This window comes from Arachis hypogaea, chromosome 2, assembly GCF_003086295.3.
Source record: "Arachis hypogaea cultivar Tifrunner chromosome 2, arahy.Tifrunner.gnm2.J5K5, whole genome shotgun sequence".
NCBI lineage: Eukaryota > Viridiplantae > Streptophyta > Magnoliopsida > Fabales > Fabaceae > Arachis > Arachis hypogaea.
Genome location: NC_092037.1, coordinates 5,442,879 through 5,460,839, shown reverse-complemented (window position 1 = coordinate 5,460,839; position 17,961 = coordinate 5,442,879). Strand labels below are relative to the sequence as shown.

The 17,961-nt window shown below is 31.1% G+C and overlaps 1 protein-coding gene across 1 annotated transcript; it reads left to right on the top strand.

Annotated features, from left to right (window-relative positions):
• The first annotated feature begins 9,021 nt into the window (after positions 1–9,021).
• On the top strand, positions 9,022–13,447 carry LOC112734396 (subtilisin-like protease SBT1.9). The gene is made up of 3 exons (XM_025783696.2): positions 9,022–10,040; positions 10,933–11,968; positions 12,660–13,447. The coding sequence occupies exons 1-3, from the start codon at positions 9,395–9,397 to the stop codon at positions 13,258–13,260; spliced, it is 2,283 nt and encodes a 760-aa protein (XP_025639481.1). The 5' UTR covers positions 9,022–9,394; the 3' UTR covers positions 13,261–13,447.
• Positions 13,448–17,961: the final 4,514 nt, after the last annotated feature.

Genomic DNA, 17,961 nt, shown 5'->3' with positions numbered 1-17,961 from the left:
ATTTAGTGGTAAAATTTTATTGTTGTTTATACTTTTAGAATTAATTAGTTAAACATAACATATGATGACCAAATTATATAAAACTATTTACATGAGATAATCAATCAGAATAAAATATATTTTTTATAAAATTTGTTAAAAATTTGTAAAATATTTATAAATTTTAATTTTATTTTAAAATTTTTTAATTTTTTTATTATATTTTTAATAACAATTTTTAAAAAATTTAACATCAATTGACGACATCTTGGAGAGGAGAGAGGACAATTTTATGTAAACATTATGGATTGAATGAGTAGATAAGGATAGGAGAGGGAGAGAGGACACTGGTCATTGAAGAAGGGACCAAGAAAAAGCCAGGATAAGAGAGGCAAACATAGCAAACGGTCAATTTCATAGAGAAATGCGTGCATTTTTTATATATTATATAAACTATATATATATATTACATATTGACAAACAATTTTATAAAGTATAGAGAAATGGTCATTATTTACCTAACACTCATCTACTATATTTTACATATGTCGAAAACTAATTTATTTCTCTACATACGATTTTTTATCAAAAAATCTGAGTTCGATGTTGTCAATTAATAACAATAACGCATAATTAAATCCAAAATGATTCTTGAGATTTATAAAACGAACTAATTTGATCTTTAATTTATCAATTGTATTATTTAAATTTTTGATATTATAAAAAAATATCTAATTAATTTTTTATTATCAAGTCAGTTAGTCTTTTTGCCACAATGACATGACACTGACATGGTAAATAAGTATCATGTTATTGTAGTGTTATATGATTTTTGGCGCTAAAACACTCTTAAAATTTCTATAACGACGTCGTTTAACAAGAAGAATAAGTGATCACAAATGTTTAGGTTTACAAAATTTTTACTCTTACTTGTTAAACGACGTTTTTCCAAAAATTTCAAGAGTGTTTTAACACAAAAAATCATACGATAGTTTCATGGTACACAGCATGCCATTTATTTAATATGTTAGTATCATGTCATTGCCGATAATAAAACGAACTGACCAGAAATGAGGTAAAAAATTAATTAGGTGTATTTTTTATAATCTCAAAGATTTAAACAGTACAATTAATAAATTAGAGATTAAATCAGTATATTTCGTAAATTTTAAAAATTATTTTAAAATTTAACTCCAATAAAGCATGTTAATAAGAGGCGACAATTTCTTTAGTTAAAATATTTTTTTTTTCCTTCTGACAAGATAATAGGATCAAAGAAACTATTTTCTTTTTTTCAAAACAAAAAATTAAAGAAAAAAGGTCAACTTTACAAAACCATGCAATTTAAATTTCTTTTAACTGTTTGGTAAAAATAAAATAAAAAATTCAATTATATTAGAAGCTAATTTTTTTAATCAATATCAATAAAAATTTTAAATATTATCTTTTTATTTTAAGTTCTAAATTTTTTACATAACCTTCATTCTAAAATCTAAATCTCTAAAAATAAGAATTAAATTAATAATTTTATAATAAATATTGACTAATATTAATTAATTAAAAATTAATTTTCTATACTTATTCTAAAAAATAAACGATGCGACAATACTTTAAAATATTTTCAAGCACCTTCTTACATCTGTTGTAACTTGTAAGTTGAGCTTTCTGAAAAATTCAACGGGTGAAATTAGAGCAATTTGTTTATTTAAAATTTTTGAAGAAAAATGTTACTAGATTACAATTTTTTAAAGATCTAGACGTAAATGTAACTTCTGCAATTATATGTAAACTGCAATAGGGTGCCACAGATTAGAATTGAATGTAAACCGCTACACCCTAGCGCGGTTTACATTAAGTTCGGCATGTGCATAGACCGCCACAGGGTTCTTGAATTGCATAAACATAGAATCCGCTATATCCTATAGCGGTTTCTGAAGGAATGGCATCGATCAAGAAATCGCAATATCCTGTAGCGGTTTCTTCACAATATGGCTGCTTGAAAAATACCTATATATACCCAGCAAGTTGTGTAGGGTGTCATTTTCATTCAAAACTTTTAGACTGGAGAGTGAGGAGAGTTTTGTAGTCCTAGTACATTGTTCTGGAAAAATTAAAAAGAGTAAAAGTCACGGTATAAAGTTTATCGATAGAGAACCACTGAGTGTTTTTATCCGGTCATCGAATATGCTGTTAGATCTGAAAATCAGTATATTACAAAATTGGGCATGTGCGGGACAAAGTGGGTGAAGAAGTTGTTCTACAAAATTTCTATTGCGGTTGTGGCATCTGACGTGAAATATGAAATATTCGTGATAGGGTTCGACGAAGATATGCAGGTATTGTTTCATTGTCGGCGGAGTTTTCCGGAAGTGAGGATACACGATTTGTTTGCGAAGTTGGAACATGGCATCAATAGTTTTGGAGCATTGGCGCCGAATCCTCAATCGATTACGATGGGAGGTGCTTCTACCTCGATGCCTGTCATTGCACCTGGTAGTTTGTTGGCTAATCGTCCATCTGGTGTATTTGAGGTAGCTACATCAGCCCGTCTGATTCCGGACATTATACGTGAGGGTGAACCGGATTAGATTGAAAATGCGATACGAGAGGATGATTCGGATGAAGAGCCTGCTGACATTGGTGGGAATAGTGATGATGTTATTCCGACAAACCCAGCTACACATTAGGTCTCGTCAAGTTCCGACACCCAACAACATCCTCCACACTTCTCTACCTTAAACTTAGAAGCCATCGGCCAACCACCGGACATAGTTTCTACCTTTGGAGGTCAAGGATTACACGAGAAAAATTCTACAGTTGAATTTGAGATTGACCGATCTTTCCAAAATAAGGAGTAAGCTGTTTTGAGTGTAAAGGATTACAACATTCACCGTGGTGTTGAGTATAGGGTGATAAAATCGGATCATCTTAAGTATCATGGAAGATGCAAGGAGTTTGGTAAAGGTTGCACTTAGATGATTCGCATCACACTTCAGCAGTAAAAGAGTATCTGGGAGGTTCGACATTTATTTTTACATTTGTTTTTCTTATTTTCTCTACATTTATTTTTATATTTTAATTTCTTATTTTCAAACTCTAAACTACATAACTTAGGTTTTGTCTTCTAAATAATATACCTTGAATACTACATAAATATACGTAAGTATCCAAACGAAAGAAAACAAACTTACCTCTTCATTGATGTCACCGACAACGTAAGTAACGCCGTTGAGTCGGTATAAGCACCGTTCATCTGCCATGGTCCTACTTGAAGAGATTACTCCAACAAACTCAAGCTATTCCAACTTTTTCTCTCTACTTTCTCACTACTTTCTCTCTCTACAATTCTTTAAAATTTTACAACTGCATAATCTGCTACAGCCTCAAGCGAATTTTATAGGCACCCAATCTTCGAAGAAATTGCTACAGGGTGTCGCGATTTTTTTACACCTCCCTTTCAACGTAAACCATTACACCCATATGCGTTGACATGCCAAACTCAATGTAAATCGCATCAAGATTACTACAACAATATAGATTATTTTTTAGGGTTATAATGTGTAAAAGATAATTAAAATTTGTCAAAAAAATAAAATTTGACACTATTTTAACTATGAAAATATATTAATAAAAATTTTGTCAAAAATAGTATTTTTAATATATAAGTGATTGTGAAAAAAAATTTAAATCTTATTTTGATAAATATTGGCTGTCAAAAATAATTTGTTAGAAAATTTTGAGAACATATTTTCTGTGATACTTATTAATTGTCAAAAATACTATTTATTTTGACACTTATTGACTATAAAATATTCTCAACAAAAAATTTTAACAAAGAATGAGATGAGATCTTGAAATTAAAGAATAAATTGAGATTTTGAAGATAAAGAATGAGTAGTATAATCCTAAACTGAGAGCAGTGTGATGTCAAAATTAACAGAACCCAAAGAAGAAGAAAAATAGTGGAGTAAATTAAAAACAAATGAGTGTCAAAATTGAGGAGTAATTTTCTACGGTCAAATTATTCATCAAAAAAACATAGAAAATTTAACATTTATGATATTTGTCAAAAATATATATTAATTTTGACATTTAATTATGATGTAAAAAAATAAAGTGTTAAAATAACTCTATTTTCTTGTAGTGGATATAACAGTTTACGTTCAACCCTAACCCGTAATATTCTATCACGATTTATATATAATTACAAAAGTTGTATTTATATCTGAATCTTTAAAAAATTATAATCTGAGAATGTTTTTTCTTCAAAAATTTTAAATATGTAAATTGTCCATGAAATTATTGAGAACGGTTACTGTTCATTAACCGTTTAACTCAAACGTACTGGCAAATTAATTAATTTTTTATTTTAATTTAATTTTGGTGTTTTGATAGTATAAAATATTTTATACAGTCGTATAATTATATTCGTTCTTTTAAATTATTATTCATGCAATCAATATAAAATTATTTTTAAATAATTATTTTTACTGATGTAGCATTATATAATTAAATACACGTATAAAATTATTTATACTGATATTGTATCAAAATTAAATTCTTTTTACTATGATAAGTCACAAAAGTGTGAATATATAAAGTATTATAATGATATTATTTATTCCGAAAATTTAATCAGATATTAAAAGATATATGAATATAAATAGTATCCTCACATAAGAGCCTTATGTTTTGGTTTGTGTAAATTTTATATATTGATAATTTTATATATATGTTTTGTTTCTTTTAAATTAACAAATATCAAATTCTCAATCCTTAACCATAAAACTGTACTATTACATATCATGATGAAACTATTTATTAAAATAATATATATGAATGATTATATATTGGGTTAAGTACTTTTTTCGTTCCTAACATGGGTTAAAATCAAAATTGGTCCCGACCGTTTTTCGTTATTAATATCATCCTCCACGTTTAAAAATGTTTTAAAATTATCATTTCTCTAATTCTTGGACCAAAATATCCTATATCATTATTATCCTCCCCCTCACCCCATCATCTCCACTAAGTTCAGGAGAAGTTCCTTTAAGAGAGGATTAAGGTTGGTGGCAAAGCTTAATTTTTTCTCCCTTAATTTTTCTTTTTCTAGTTCTTACATGCATTTGAAGTCTTCCATGTTACTTTCTTACTTTGCTTTTCTCTTTCTGTTTTTGTGTTTTTTCCCACTGTTTTTCCCCTTCTTGGCATGTTGAGGATTTTGCGAGTTTTTTCTTTTTTTATTTAAATTTTGAAACTGTTGTTATGAATTGTATAAGTAATTGTGTATAATCAGTTTCGTAAAGAAAAGGGAAGGGATATGCCTACTAAAGTGAGTATCAGAAATTAGATCTGTGTTTTAAGTATGAACTGAAAGCTTTCAATTTGGTGCTATAGTTACATCCCTTATCTCTTTATATGGTTTAGTAATTTTAGTAACTCGTAATTTCTATTTTTCACTTCTTCTTCTTAATTCTCTTGTATAACCAACCCAAACCTTGATTATCTTGGTTGCTATAGTCTCATGGGGGATGTTGGAATAGTTTTGTGTTTCTATAATAATTTCCTTGCTTCTTTCTTCCTCTGAATATGATTGTGATTTTCATTCATTTCAAGCCTAAAATATGACTATATAGTCGTCAATCTCTTGAAGGGAGAGAAATCTCATCCCGGTTTGTTCCCTTTCTTTTATTTTCCTCAACATCCTCACTACTTAATCCCCAGTCTTCTACTAACAAAAACTATAAATAACAAGTAATGATATGCTCTCTTGAATTCAGTTTGTCAAATTAAAAAGTTAAAATGGTTATTTTGTAAGAAAAGTCTGTTTCAGGGGTCAAAATTGTAGTCCTCCCTGAATTCTGGTTCTCTGTAGATATGAATTTGTAAGGAAAGACTATTTTACATGTGCAGTATGATTGGTGTTTACTCAATATTTTATTTGATCATGTTCAGAATTCCTCAAGCTCAACCCTGTTGGTTTCGTGCCGGTTCTGGTGGATGGCGATCTTGTGCTTGCTGACTCCTTAGCCATTATTATGGTCATCACTCCAACTTCATATCTAAATGCTTTCTTTATGTACCCCTTTCCCCCTTTGTTTCCCTCATTCATATTGTTGTTTTGTATCTATGCAGTATCTAGACGATAAGTATCCTCAACACCCTTTGCTGCCTAGTGATATTCACAAAAGAGCAATCAATTTCCAGGTACACCTGCTCTGTGTCAGTTAGTGGTTGCAAACTCTAATGAATGCGTTGCCTTCGAAGTTCTAACTACTTTTCTATATAATTATGCAGGATAATAATGAAGATTAAGCTAATTATTATTGTGGTTTATTGGCTAAGATAGAGAAGTGTTGGGAATGGATACATGTGTGATTAGTTGACTAATGACTTTTAATAGAAGATATTTATGTAGGATATGTTTTTTTGTAGAGTATTAGTAGTAATTCTAAGTGTAAGATGTAAGGTCCACATCGGTTAGGGAGGGGAACGAAGCATGCCTTATAAGGGTGTGGATACCTCTCCCTAGCATGACGCGTTTTGACGAGTGAGTGTGGAGGGTTTCGGCTAGCATCCCTATCGTCAAAGGCAAAACCGTGAGGCCTTGTGTGCCAAAGCTGACAATATCGTGCTAGCGAGTGGTCTAGGCTGTTACAGATGGTATCAGAGCCGGAACCCGGATCGATGTGCCAATGAGGGCACTGGGCTCCCTTAGGGGGTGGATTGTAAGGTCCCATATCGGTTGGAGAAGGGAACGAAGCATGCCTTATAAGGGTGTGGATACCTCTCCCTAGCATGACGGGTTTTGACGAGTGAGTGTGGGGGGCTTCGACTAGCATCCCTATCGTCAAAGGCAAAATCGTGAGGCCTTGTGTGCCAAAGCGGACAATATCGTGCTAGCAGGTGGTCTAGGCTGTTACAGATGGTATCAGAGCCGGAACCCGGATCGATGTGCCAGCGAGGGCGCTGGGCTCCCTTAGGGGGTGGATTGTAAGGTCCCACATCGGTTGGGGAGGGGAACGAAACATGCTTTATAAGGGTGTGGATACCTCTCCCTAGCATGATGCATTTTGACGAGTGAGTGTGGGGGGCTTCGACTAGCATCCCTATCATCAAAGACAAAACCGTGAGGCCTTGTATGCCAAAGCGGACAATATCGTGCTAGCGGGTGGTCTGGGCTGTTACAGATGGTATCAGAGCCGGAACCCGGATCGATGTGCCAGCGAGGGCGCTGGGCTCCCTTAGGGGGTGGATTGTAAGGTCCCACATCGGTTGGGAAGGGGAATGAAGCATGCCTTATAAGGGTGTGGATACCTCTCCCTAGCATGACGCGTTTTGACGAGTGAGTGTGGGGGGCTTCGGCTAGCATCCCTATCGTCAAAGGCAAAACCGTGAGGCCTTGTGTGCCAAAGCGGACAATATCGTGCTAGCGGGTGGTCTGGACTGTTACAGATGATATCAGAGTCGGAACCCGGATCGATGTGCCAGCGAGGGCGCTGGGCTTCCTTAGGGGGTGGATTGTAAGGTCCCACATCGGTTGGGGAGGGGAACGAAGCATGCCTTATAAGGGTGTGGATACCTCTCCCTAGCATGACGCGTTTTGACGAGTGAGTATCGGGGGCTTCGGCTAGCATCCCTATCGTCAAAGGCAAAACCGTGAGGTCTTGTGTGCCAAAGCGGACAATATCGTGCTAGCGGGTGGTCTGGGCTGTTACATGAGATGTATGAATATTCACAATTAACTTCATTCTAGTATTTTTGGATCATTATTATAAATATATTTTGGTTAGAGATAATGTTTATTATTTAAAGGAATTATTTTGTATAATTATGTATTTATTTTTATTTTATAATATTTAACTCATTTAATTAAAAATACATAATTATTATACATGTAATCATATTACTAAATATTATGTTGTATTAATAATTATTAGAATATATATATATATATATATATATATATATATATATATAAAATAAGAGAGCTAAGGCTACACTTATATACAGTAACTATAGTATTTAAAAAAAATTGAAGGACCTAAGGCTACACTTATAAAGAGTAATCATAGTATATAATGTGGCTACGCTTTACAGGTGATGCAGTAGCATTGAAAAGCGTAGCCTATTCTGGTAAAAATGGAAGCTGAAAAGCGTAGCCTTTGGTCTTGGACAACATCACTTGAAAAGCGTACCCTATTCCCAAACGCCAAAAACGTAGCCCTTGGTGCAAAAAAACGTAGCCTTTGAGAATAAGCAACGGCCAAATAGGAATCACCCCAAAAAGCGTAGCCGTAGTCCAGAAAGTGTAGCCGTAGTCTAAGGCAACATTTTTTTCACTTTTGGCTACACTTTTCAAGTTTACTTGAGTGTTTTTGTTGTAGTGACTGCCACTAACATTGCCGGCGAGAAGAAGAAGAGGAAGAAGAAGGCTTCGCCGGCGAAAAACGACGCAGCGACAGCAGTGGCAACCCGCAACCCCTCCCTCCTTCGCATCGCTTCTCTCTCTCTCTCTCTCTTTCTCTCTTCTCTGATGAACCAGCAGCAGTAGCGACCCAATGGTAGCAGCGACGACGACCCTACAGCAGCAACCCATCTCTCCTTTCTTCGCACGCATCGCTTTTCTCTCTTTCTGTTTTCCGATAAACCAGCGGCGACAGCGGTGATCCAACGATGATCTTGTAGCGGCAATGGCAACCCAGTGGCAGCGACAACCCAACGGCAACCCCTCCCTTTGTTATGGTGGCAGTGGATATGGTGGAGGTGGTGGGAGAGTGAGGAAGGTGAGGAGAAGGATGATGATGATGATGAAGGGTATTTTAGTCCAAAAATTTGAAAAATGATGATTTTAAAGCGTTGTTAAATGTTGAGGATGATTTTAATAACAAAAAAATGTCGAAAACGATTTTGATTTTGACCCAAAACGTTAGGGACGAAAAAAGTACTTAATCCTTATATATTTGTCAAATATCATCAATAATTTAGGTTTCTATTCTTAGCCTAAATTCAAGAATCATACATTTATCAAGAAATGCATAATTTTTCTTTTTTTTTTTTTTTGGCACAGGACATGGGTCAATTTTTATATAATTACTGGATGGAGATGGACCAATCAAGCAATAACGTCAACATTTATATTTCTTGATGAAGAAGCCTACTTTCAAACCAAAAAATTAAAGGTGTCCCAAAATGCAAAGAAAAATCATGGTCATATATATATGGACGCATACCTCATTTAATCATATGGGGTCCCCTAATAAGAACTAAGAAGATTCCTTTGGGATAACTTGCAAAATCTTTTTATTGGAGGAGTTATTTTTGGAATATCCCTAGCAAAAACTCCTCTATATAATTGTCCTCACTTTACTCTATTCATAGGCATACACACTAATATTTAAAAAAAAAATTAACCATGGCTACACAAGTTTTTCTCCCTTTGTGGTTCTTCTCTATGATCACATATTTCCTTTCAACAAAGGCTACTATTGATAACTACATCATCCATATGGATTTATTAGCCATGCCTAAAGCCTTCTCTAGCCACCATAATTGGTACAAAGCTACCCTTTCATTGGCAATGAAAAATGACCATAATACCCCTCTTCCCTCTAATAAGCTAATCTATTCCTACAAAAATGTCATGAATGGTTTTAGTGCAAGTTTGACACCTCAAGAGCATGAACTCATCAAAGCCTCACCAGGTTACATTTCTTCAATTCTTGATGCCCAAGTCAAACTCCACACAACACACACTCCAAAATTCCTTGGCCTTAATCCAAGTTTTGGTGCATGGCCTAATTCACAATATGGCAAAGATGTAATTATTGGTTTGGTGGACACTGGGGTTTGGCCAGAAAGTGAGAGCTTCAAAGATAATGGTGGATTCACCAATGTCCCTTCAAGATGGAAAGGTCAATGTGAGAATAGCATCCATTTCAACTCATCAAATTGCAACAAGAAACTCATTGGTGCTAAGTTCTTTAACAAAGGGTTGATTGCAAAGAACCCTAAGATCAAGAAGATATCCATAAACTCTACCCGTGACATTGAAGGCCATGGTACTCATCTATATATGATGCAAAAATACTTTAATTTCACTTATATATATTGAAATACTATTATCCTAGGACACATTTTATCCAATTTTCCGCCCAACAATAATAACTGAAATAAATTTATATTTTTATCATCTAATATCTTTGTATTTTCTAATTTTAAATAATTAATTACTGAATACAACTTCATTTAAAATAATCTCTCTTTACAAAATAACTATTAAGAAAACTACTTTAAAAAATATTAAAATTATTATAAATGTTTAATATTATTTAAATATATATTTTATATATATATAGCCACATTCATCATTTTTACATTTGTTTATGTATAATTATTTGTTTACATGTATATTTTAACTCAAGATATTTAATACTTATATTTGTTTTTGTTCATGAAACTTTTTTTATTTTTATTTATCTTATACTAAAATTTTTTCCTTTAAAATTAATAAAGTTTAATTCTAATTTTTTAAGTTAAAAAGTTTTTATACCTATCATGGAATCACTTCTTCTAAAAATTTAATTTGATAAAAAAAATAAATAATTATATCTCTAGAATAATACCAAAATATTATAGTATGCTGCTAAATAAGTTCAGGACAAAACCCATTAAAAGTAAGCTTTTGTTGTGTTTGAATTTTAAATGTTTTTTTATAATTGAGTTTCGAATATTTTAATTTGAATAATTTTATACATCTAAATTTTTTAATTAATTAAATCTAATCAAATTAATTTAATATAAAAAAATCAGTTATGATTATTATTATTTTAAATTTTAATATTTAACTTGGCTGAATTTAGTTCATAAAATGACTTTATATATAACATTACTGATGTAAAATGTTGAGGCAAAGACTTTTCCATATTTCTAACACGTATTTGTGCCACGTAGGTACTCATACCGCATCAACTGCTGCCGGTAGTAGAGTTTATAATGCATCATACTTTGGGTATGCAACTGGAACAGCCACAGGAACAGCACCAATGGCACGTTTGGCTATGTACAAGGCCTTATGGGAAGAAGGTGCTGTCTCTTCAGACATAATTGCAGCCATTGATAGTGCAATTGAAGATGGTGTTGATGTTCTTTCACTCTCATTTGGTTTTGATCGTACGCCTTTGTACACTGACCCTGTTGCAATAGCAACGTTTGCAGCCGTGGAGAAAGGCATATTTGTTACCACTTCTTCAGGGAACGATGGACCTTTTCTTGGAACACTTCACAATGGAACACCTTGGGTTATAACCGTTGCTGCTAGCACTGTGGACCGTGAGTTTCACGGAACACTAACATTAGGCAACGCTGTTGAAATTACCGGATTGTCCCTCTATCCGGGTCCTAATGTAATTAGCCACACTTCAATAGTGTACGACATGGCGTTTTGCAACGATACTAATGAACTACACAAAGTTAAGGACAAGATTGTTGTGTGTGAGGAAAATGGATTAGTCTCTCTTGATGATCAATTTTTCAACGTTGAAAATTCAAAAGTGTTTGGTGCTGTGTTCATAACAAATAGCAGTGACATCTTGTTCTTCTTACAAAGCAGTTTCCCGACACTTTTTGTTAATCCCATGAATGGTAAGATTATTAAGGATTACATTAAGGTTGGTGGCAATGGTTCAAAAGCTAGCATGTCTTTTAAGGAAACAATTTATGGTACAAAACCAAACCCTAGTGTTGATAGCTATAGTTCTAGAGGGCCATCATATAGTTGTCCACATGTTCTGAAACCGGACATAGCGGCTCCCGGAACGTTGATCTTGGCGGCGTGGCCGTATGCGACTCCGGTTGGGCAATTGGGATCCAAAAACCTTCTGAGCAATTTTAATCTGTTAACTGGAACATCAATGGCATGTCCTCATGTTGCCGGCATAGCTGCCCTTCTTAAGGGTGCATACCCTCAATGGGACCATTCAGCAATAAGGTTAGCTAAAATTATTTCATATTTTTTTATTTATAATTATATTTTAATTAATTACGTCATAAAATTACTTATCTCAAAAATTTAAACTGTTACTTAAAGATGTATGAATTGAATAACGTAAATTTTATATAGAACTTTTTTGCCTCTTAGGTTGAGTTTCTTTCTTTCTAAGAGCAATAAAAATCAATGAAAAACTCTTTTGGCCAGCCATTTTAATATATTTGGCTATTATTTGACTAACACAGGTACTAAATTATTTTTACTAAATAAATTTTATTAATTTAGGTATGTAAATTTTAAAAGATATGAATGCAAATTATATTAATTTATATATGTAAATTCTTATAAATATAAATATAAATTGAATATTTTTTATGTATAAAATTTTTATAAATTTGAGTGCAAATTAATGTCGATCAAAAATAATATCTATGGATCATATAGTATTGTTCAAAATAAATATTTACCTCTTTTAGTTATAAAAACTTTGATATTATATTATAATAATTATCTTAAAAATTTAAATTATTAAAAAAATCTATATAAAAATAATTATATATCTAATTTTATTATGTTTTGTTGGGTTGTCTGTTATTGTAGTACAATTTATCATCAATCTAAATTATTAAAAAAATTATGATTAAATATTTTTTATTTAATATTTGTATATATATTTGTGCAACATATATAGGTCGGCAATGATGACAACTTCGGATATATTGGACAACACAATGAAACACATCAAAGACCTTGGCAATGGTAAGAAAGCAACTCCTCTAGCCTTAGGAGCTGGCCATATCAACCCAAATAAAGCACTTGACCCTGGCCTAGTTTACAATCTTGAGGTGCAAGATTATGTGAACCTTCTTTGTGCAATGAAGATGACACAAAAAGAGATAACAGCAATCACAAGAAGATCTTCATACAATTGCCCTAAAAACCCTAAATTGGATCTTAATTACCCTTCTTTCATTGCTTACTATAATGGAAAGAAGCCTTCTTCTAATAATGAGTCAAAGACATTAGTTCATGAATTTCATAGAACAGTTACCAATGTTGGGGAGGGACATGCTATCTATGTTGCTAGTGTTACACCAATAAAAGGGTTCCACGTCAGCGTGGTCCCGGAAAAGTTGGTGTTCAAGATGAAGAATGAGAAGCAAAGTTACAAGTTGAGGATTGAAGGTCCAAAATTGATGAAGAAGCAAATTGATTTTGGGTATCTAAGTTGGACCGATTTGAAGCATGTTGTGAGAAGTCCTATTGTGGTCACAAGTCTACCCTCCACTTAGATCATCAACATATTTAAAGATTTAATTGTTATCAAAGAAAGTGGTTATTACTATCTATGAAATAATTGCAATTAGTATTTATATATATTACTATTATGCATAAAATTGATAAATAATAACCACTTCCCAATTCTTGTTATCTGATGACTAATTCAGTAATTAATAATTATGAATGTATTTTTGTTCAGTAGTACTGATTTTAATTGCCGTAATATCAGTTTTTCAGAAAAATGTTTATTTTAAAGAGTTCAACTAGAAAATTAGCTATTTTTAAGCTAATATTAGTTAATTTTTAAATTTTTTGTAAATTTAAATTTTAAAATCTAAATCTTTTATAAATTCTAAATAATAAAATTTAAATTTTAAATTCTAAATCTTAATTAAAAAAAAAGAGAATTAAAAAATTATAATAAAAAAAGTTGACTAGTTAAAATTTGGTTTCTTATACTTATGTTGTTATTATTAGGCCCTATTTTTAAATATATTATTTGTCTTAATTAATTTAATTTATTGCAATTCACACTTAAACTAATTTAGAAGATGATAGTTTATTTTTAAGAATTAATCTACTACCAAACAAGTCCAATCAAATCATTTACACTCACGCACGCATATTATTTATTGTTGTCACTAACATCACCACTACCACCACCTCCTCCTTCTCCAATCCTCCTCCTCCTCTTTCGTTATTCTCGTCCTCCTCCTTTTTCGTTATTGTTGTCACCAACACTACCTCCTACTCCTCCTCCCCTTCTTCCTCCTTCTTATTTCATTGAAATTTATTCTCTTCCTTTCTTTTCCTCCTTCTCCTCCATCATCTTCATCATCATTGTAGTCATAGTTGTTTTCTTTTTATACGTATCGTCGTTATTGTTATTGTTATCGTAAAATTTTTGTCATATTGATAACGTTGCCTAATTCAAAATTGATTTAGATGTATTTTTGTTGATAATTCAATCATTTTTGTGTGTTGTTTTTAGACTAATTTTGTGTGTCACAATCATTAAATAATTTTGGTATATTTCTGAGTTAATTGAGTTTTGTAGCTAAATTTCGGTGTAAAAACTAAAAAAATTATGTGTTATTGTTAAGAAATTTCGATGTATTTTTATTATAATAAGTTTTGCATAATTAAAAACTCTTCTTCTTTCTCCTGTCCTCATCTTTTACTGTTTCTTCTTCTTTTTTATCATCATCATTATCTTTTTTTTTCTTATTCATCTTTTTCTTCTTGTTTCACCTTCTCAAGTTTCTTCTTGTTTTACTCTCTTAATAATAATGAAAATAAAAAAATTAAACAAAGTAGAAGAAACACATAATGCTGCAAAATTACTTAGAAGATGATGAACTTACATTCATTCAACTAAAAGAAAGAAAAAAATAAGAAAAAAAGAAGAAGAAAAAATGTAGCATTAAAGAGAATCTTTTTTGTATTTGTAGCAAAATTTCGGTGTAAAAACTAAGAAACTTATGTGTTATTGTAAAGAAATTTTGGTGTATTTTTATTCTAATTTTAGAGTTAATTGCGGTTCATTCTGAAAACAAGTTCAGACCAAAAATGCACCCTATTTAAATTCAGAATGCACCGAAATTAAATCTAGAATACACCAAAATTACTTAATAATAACCCTCAATAATACACCGAAATTACTTAATAATAACCCTCTTAAAATCTTGTATCACAATTAAAAAATTTAGGTATCAAAATTGAAAAGTTTATGTGTTCATCATTATGATCTTTTTTTTTATTCATCTTCTTCTTATTATTTTACTCTCTTAATAAAAATTAAAAAAATCAAACAAAAAAGAAGAAAAAATACATAATGCTGCAAAATTACTACTTTACTAGGAAGAGGATGAACCTATATTCATTCAATTAAAAGAAAGAAAAAAATAAGGAAAAGAACTAAAGAAGAAGAAGAAGAAAATATAGTATTAAAAAAATAATTTTTGTGTATTTATAGTGAAATTTCAGTATAAAAACTAAGACATTTATGTTATTGTTAAAAAAAATTTATGTATTTGTATTTTGATAAGTTCTGCATAATTTTAAAATCTTCATCTTTCTTCTCCTTATCTTTTGTTGCTTCTTCTTTTTCATCATCATCATCATCTTCTTTTTTTTCTTATTCATCTTTTTTTTTCTTGTTTTACCTTCTCAAGTTTTTTATTGTTTTACTATCTTAATAAGAATTAAAAAAATCAAACAAAGAAGAAAAAAACATATATAATGCTACAAAATTACTTAAAAGAGGATAAACTTACATTCATTCAATTAAAAAAATAAGAAAAAAAGAAAAGATTTTATGCATGTTTTATTAAGTTGCGTATCTTTTTGAATTCACATTGTATGATGAAATAAACAAAATAGCAATGTATTTTGGTTTGCATTTCAGTGTATTTTGTTTGTCTTTTGGTGTATTTCATGTAAAGTGAGGTGTACTTGGTACCGTTGTTTTCTTTATGCTGTAACTAGATAACAGAATATTATTACTGTTCTTCTGATGTTATTTTATACATATTTGAGTGATTTATAACTGTTTTTATCTATTTATCAGAAATTTTGTTCATCGATTTCTTGTAACAGACCATAGAATTATGTTGTCGAGTGCTTCTGGTATCTAGGAGTGACAATGGAACGGGTAGGGACGGATTTTTACCCTATCCAATCCCGTCCCGCCCTATAATAACCCGCATAGAATCCGTCCCATTCCTACTCGCAGGTAGTAAAAAGTTGAACCCTAACCTGTCCCTACAGGTACCCGCCCCGCCCCTTTCCTACCCTTCCCTATAATTACTAAAATCTAATAAATAAAATTAAATTTTAAAATTTATATAACCATCATCAAAGACATAACATAAATTACGGTAAAAATTTAAATATGACATAATATTATTAATTATTTTATATATATTACACATATTATATATATACCGAGGCGGGTATTACCTAAATCCGACCCTGCCCCACCCTGTAGAAAACCTGCTCCGCACCGGAGTGAGTAATTACCCGTCCCAAGTAGGTAGGGGCGAAGTGGGTATTCGCAGGTTCGGGTAGTGTTGTCACCCCTATTAGTATCATTTTATGCATGTCCTTTTGAACTCACATTGTTTTACTCTCTTAACAAGAATAAAAATAAAAAAATTAAACAAAGAAGAAAAAGAAACACATAATGTTGCAAAATTACTTGAAAGAGGATGAACCTACATTAATTTAACTAAAAGAAATAAAGAAATAAGAAAAAATGCAATAAAAAATATTGTGCATTTAATTTGTAGTAAAATTTCGGTGTAAAAACTAAAAAATTTATGTGTTATTGTTAAAAAATTTTAGTGTATTTTTATTCTGATAAGTTCTGCATAATTCAAAACTCTTCCTCTTCCTCTTCCTCCTCTTCATCTTCTTATTTCATTTTCTCATAATTCTCTTTAGGAGGAAAAAATCAAACAAAAAAAAAGACATAATGTTGCAAAATCAATAAAAAAGAGTAGGAGAAAAAAATACAATAATAACAACAGCAATAAAAAGAACGACGAAGAGGATAAAACACGTGAAAAAAAAGGCGTAATTTCACGTGCGCGTTATGTAAATAGATTTTGTTGGGTTAGAGTTAACTTGTTTGAATTTGTTTGCCAAAAAAATTTATATGTCTAACAAAATTGTATTTCCAAATTATTAATAAAGAGTATCATCATTACCACTTATCCAAATAATGTAAAACTTAATGTTAGTACAAAATAATTTTTTATATACATTTAATTACGTAACGTCATATCAATAAAAATAACTATTTTTTATGGATCATGTTATAATAATTTCACATCATGTCTCCATCAAAATTAATTTTTTATAACCATTTGAATCATGTTAAATTAGAATCATATAAAATTTAATGACAATAATAAAGGGATATCTTTATACCGATACAATTATATAAGAAATTGGGCTTTCAATATACTTTTCACTACTTTAGGGTAAGACAATGATAGCGGATTTGTGGATGAAATTTGGTGAGGGTCTAGTTGCCAAATAATCCACATGCAGAGGCTAGTTGCCAAATAATAATGTTAGACGGTCCAAAAGATTTTCGTTGAAGGATGTGTTGATGAGGGTATATCCATATATCTATCTATAACCGTTATTAGATCAGTTAATTAACGGTTGATCCATACATTTAGATTTTCTGTGGACCAAACTGTTTACCTGCTATGGCTTTTAGTATCCTCTTGATATGGTGGGATATAGTATGATATTATTATAGAATAATACTATCTATTTTAGTAACTTCAAAATTGAAGAGATTCAAGGATGAGATCGTACAGCTGAAGAGTGAAGAGAATTGTGAAAATAAAAACTGAAATGTAATTGTGTATTATTGTTGTGATTTTGGAATATTAGACTCATGACTTGAATTTTACCATCTTCTTCACTAGGGTTCGGCCTGTTTTAATTACAAATTTTATTCTCATATACTACAAATTATTTATTATTTATTATAATTATTTGTTTGAAAACTTATTTATATTAATTGTACACCATAATAATCAATGTTTTTAAATTATATATTATTTATTTAAAATATTATTGTTACTAAATAATTATTATGCTATACATATTTGTAATATAATTAAACTATTATTTAAATAAATAATTTATTTAAATTAATTGTTTGATATACGTTTTATTAATATTTATTCAAA

Coding starts and splice junctions, on each gene's coding strand:
- LOC112734396 (XM_025783696.2), top strand. CDS start 9,395: ATGGCTACACAAGTTTTTCTCCCTTTGTGGTTCTTCTCTATGATCACA. Junction 10,041..10,932: donor CCGTGACATTGAAGGCCATG/GTACTCATCTAT, acceptor TGTGCCACGTAG/GTACTCATACCGCATCAACT. Junction 11,969..12,659: donor TGGGACCATTCAGCAATAAG/GTTAGCTAAAAT, acceptor CAACATATATAG/GTCGGCAATGATGACAACTT.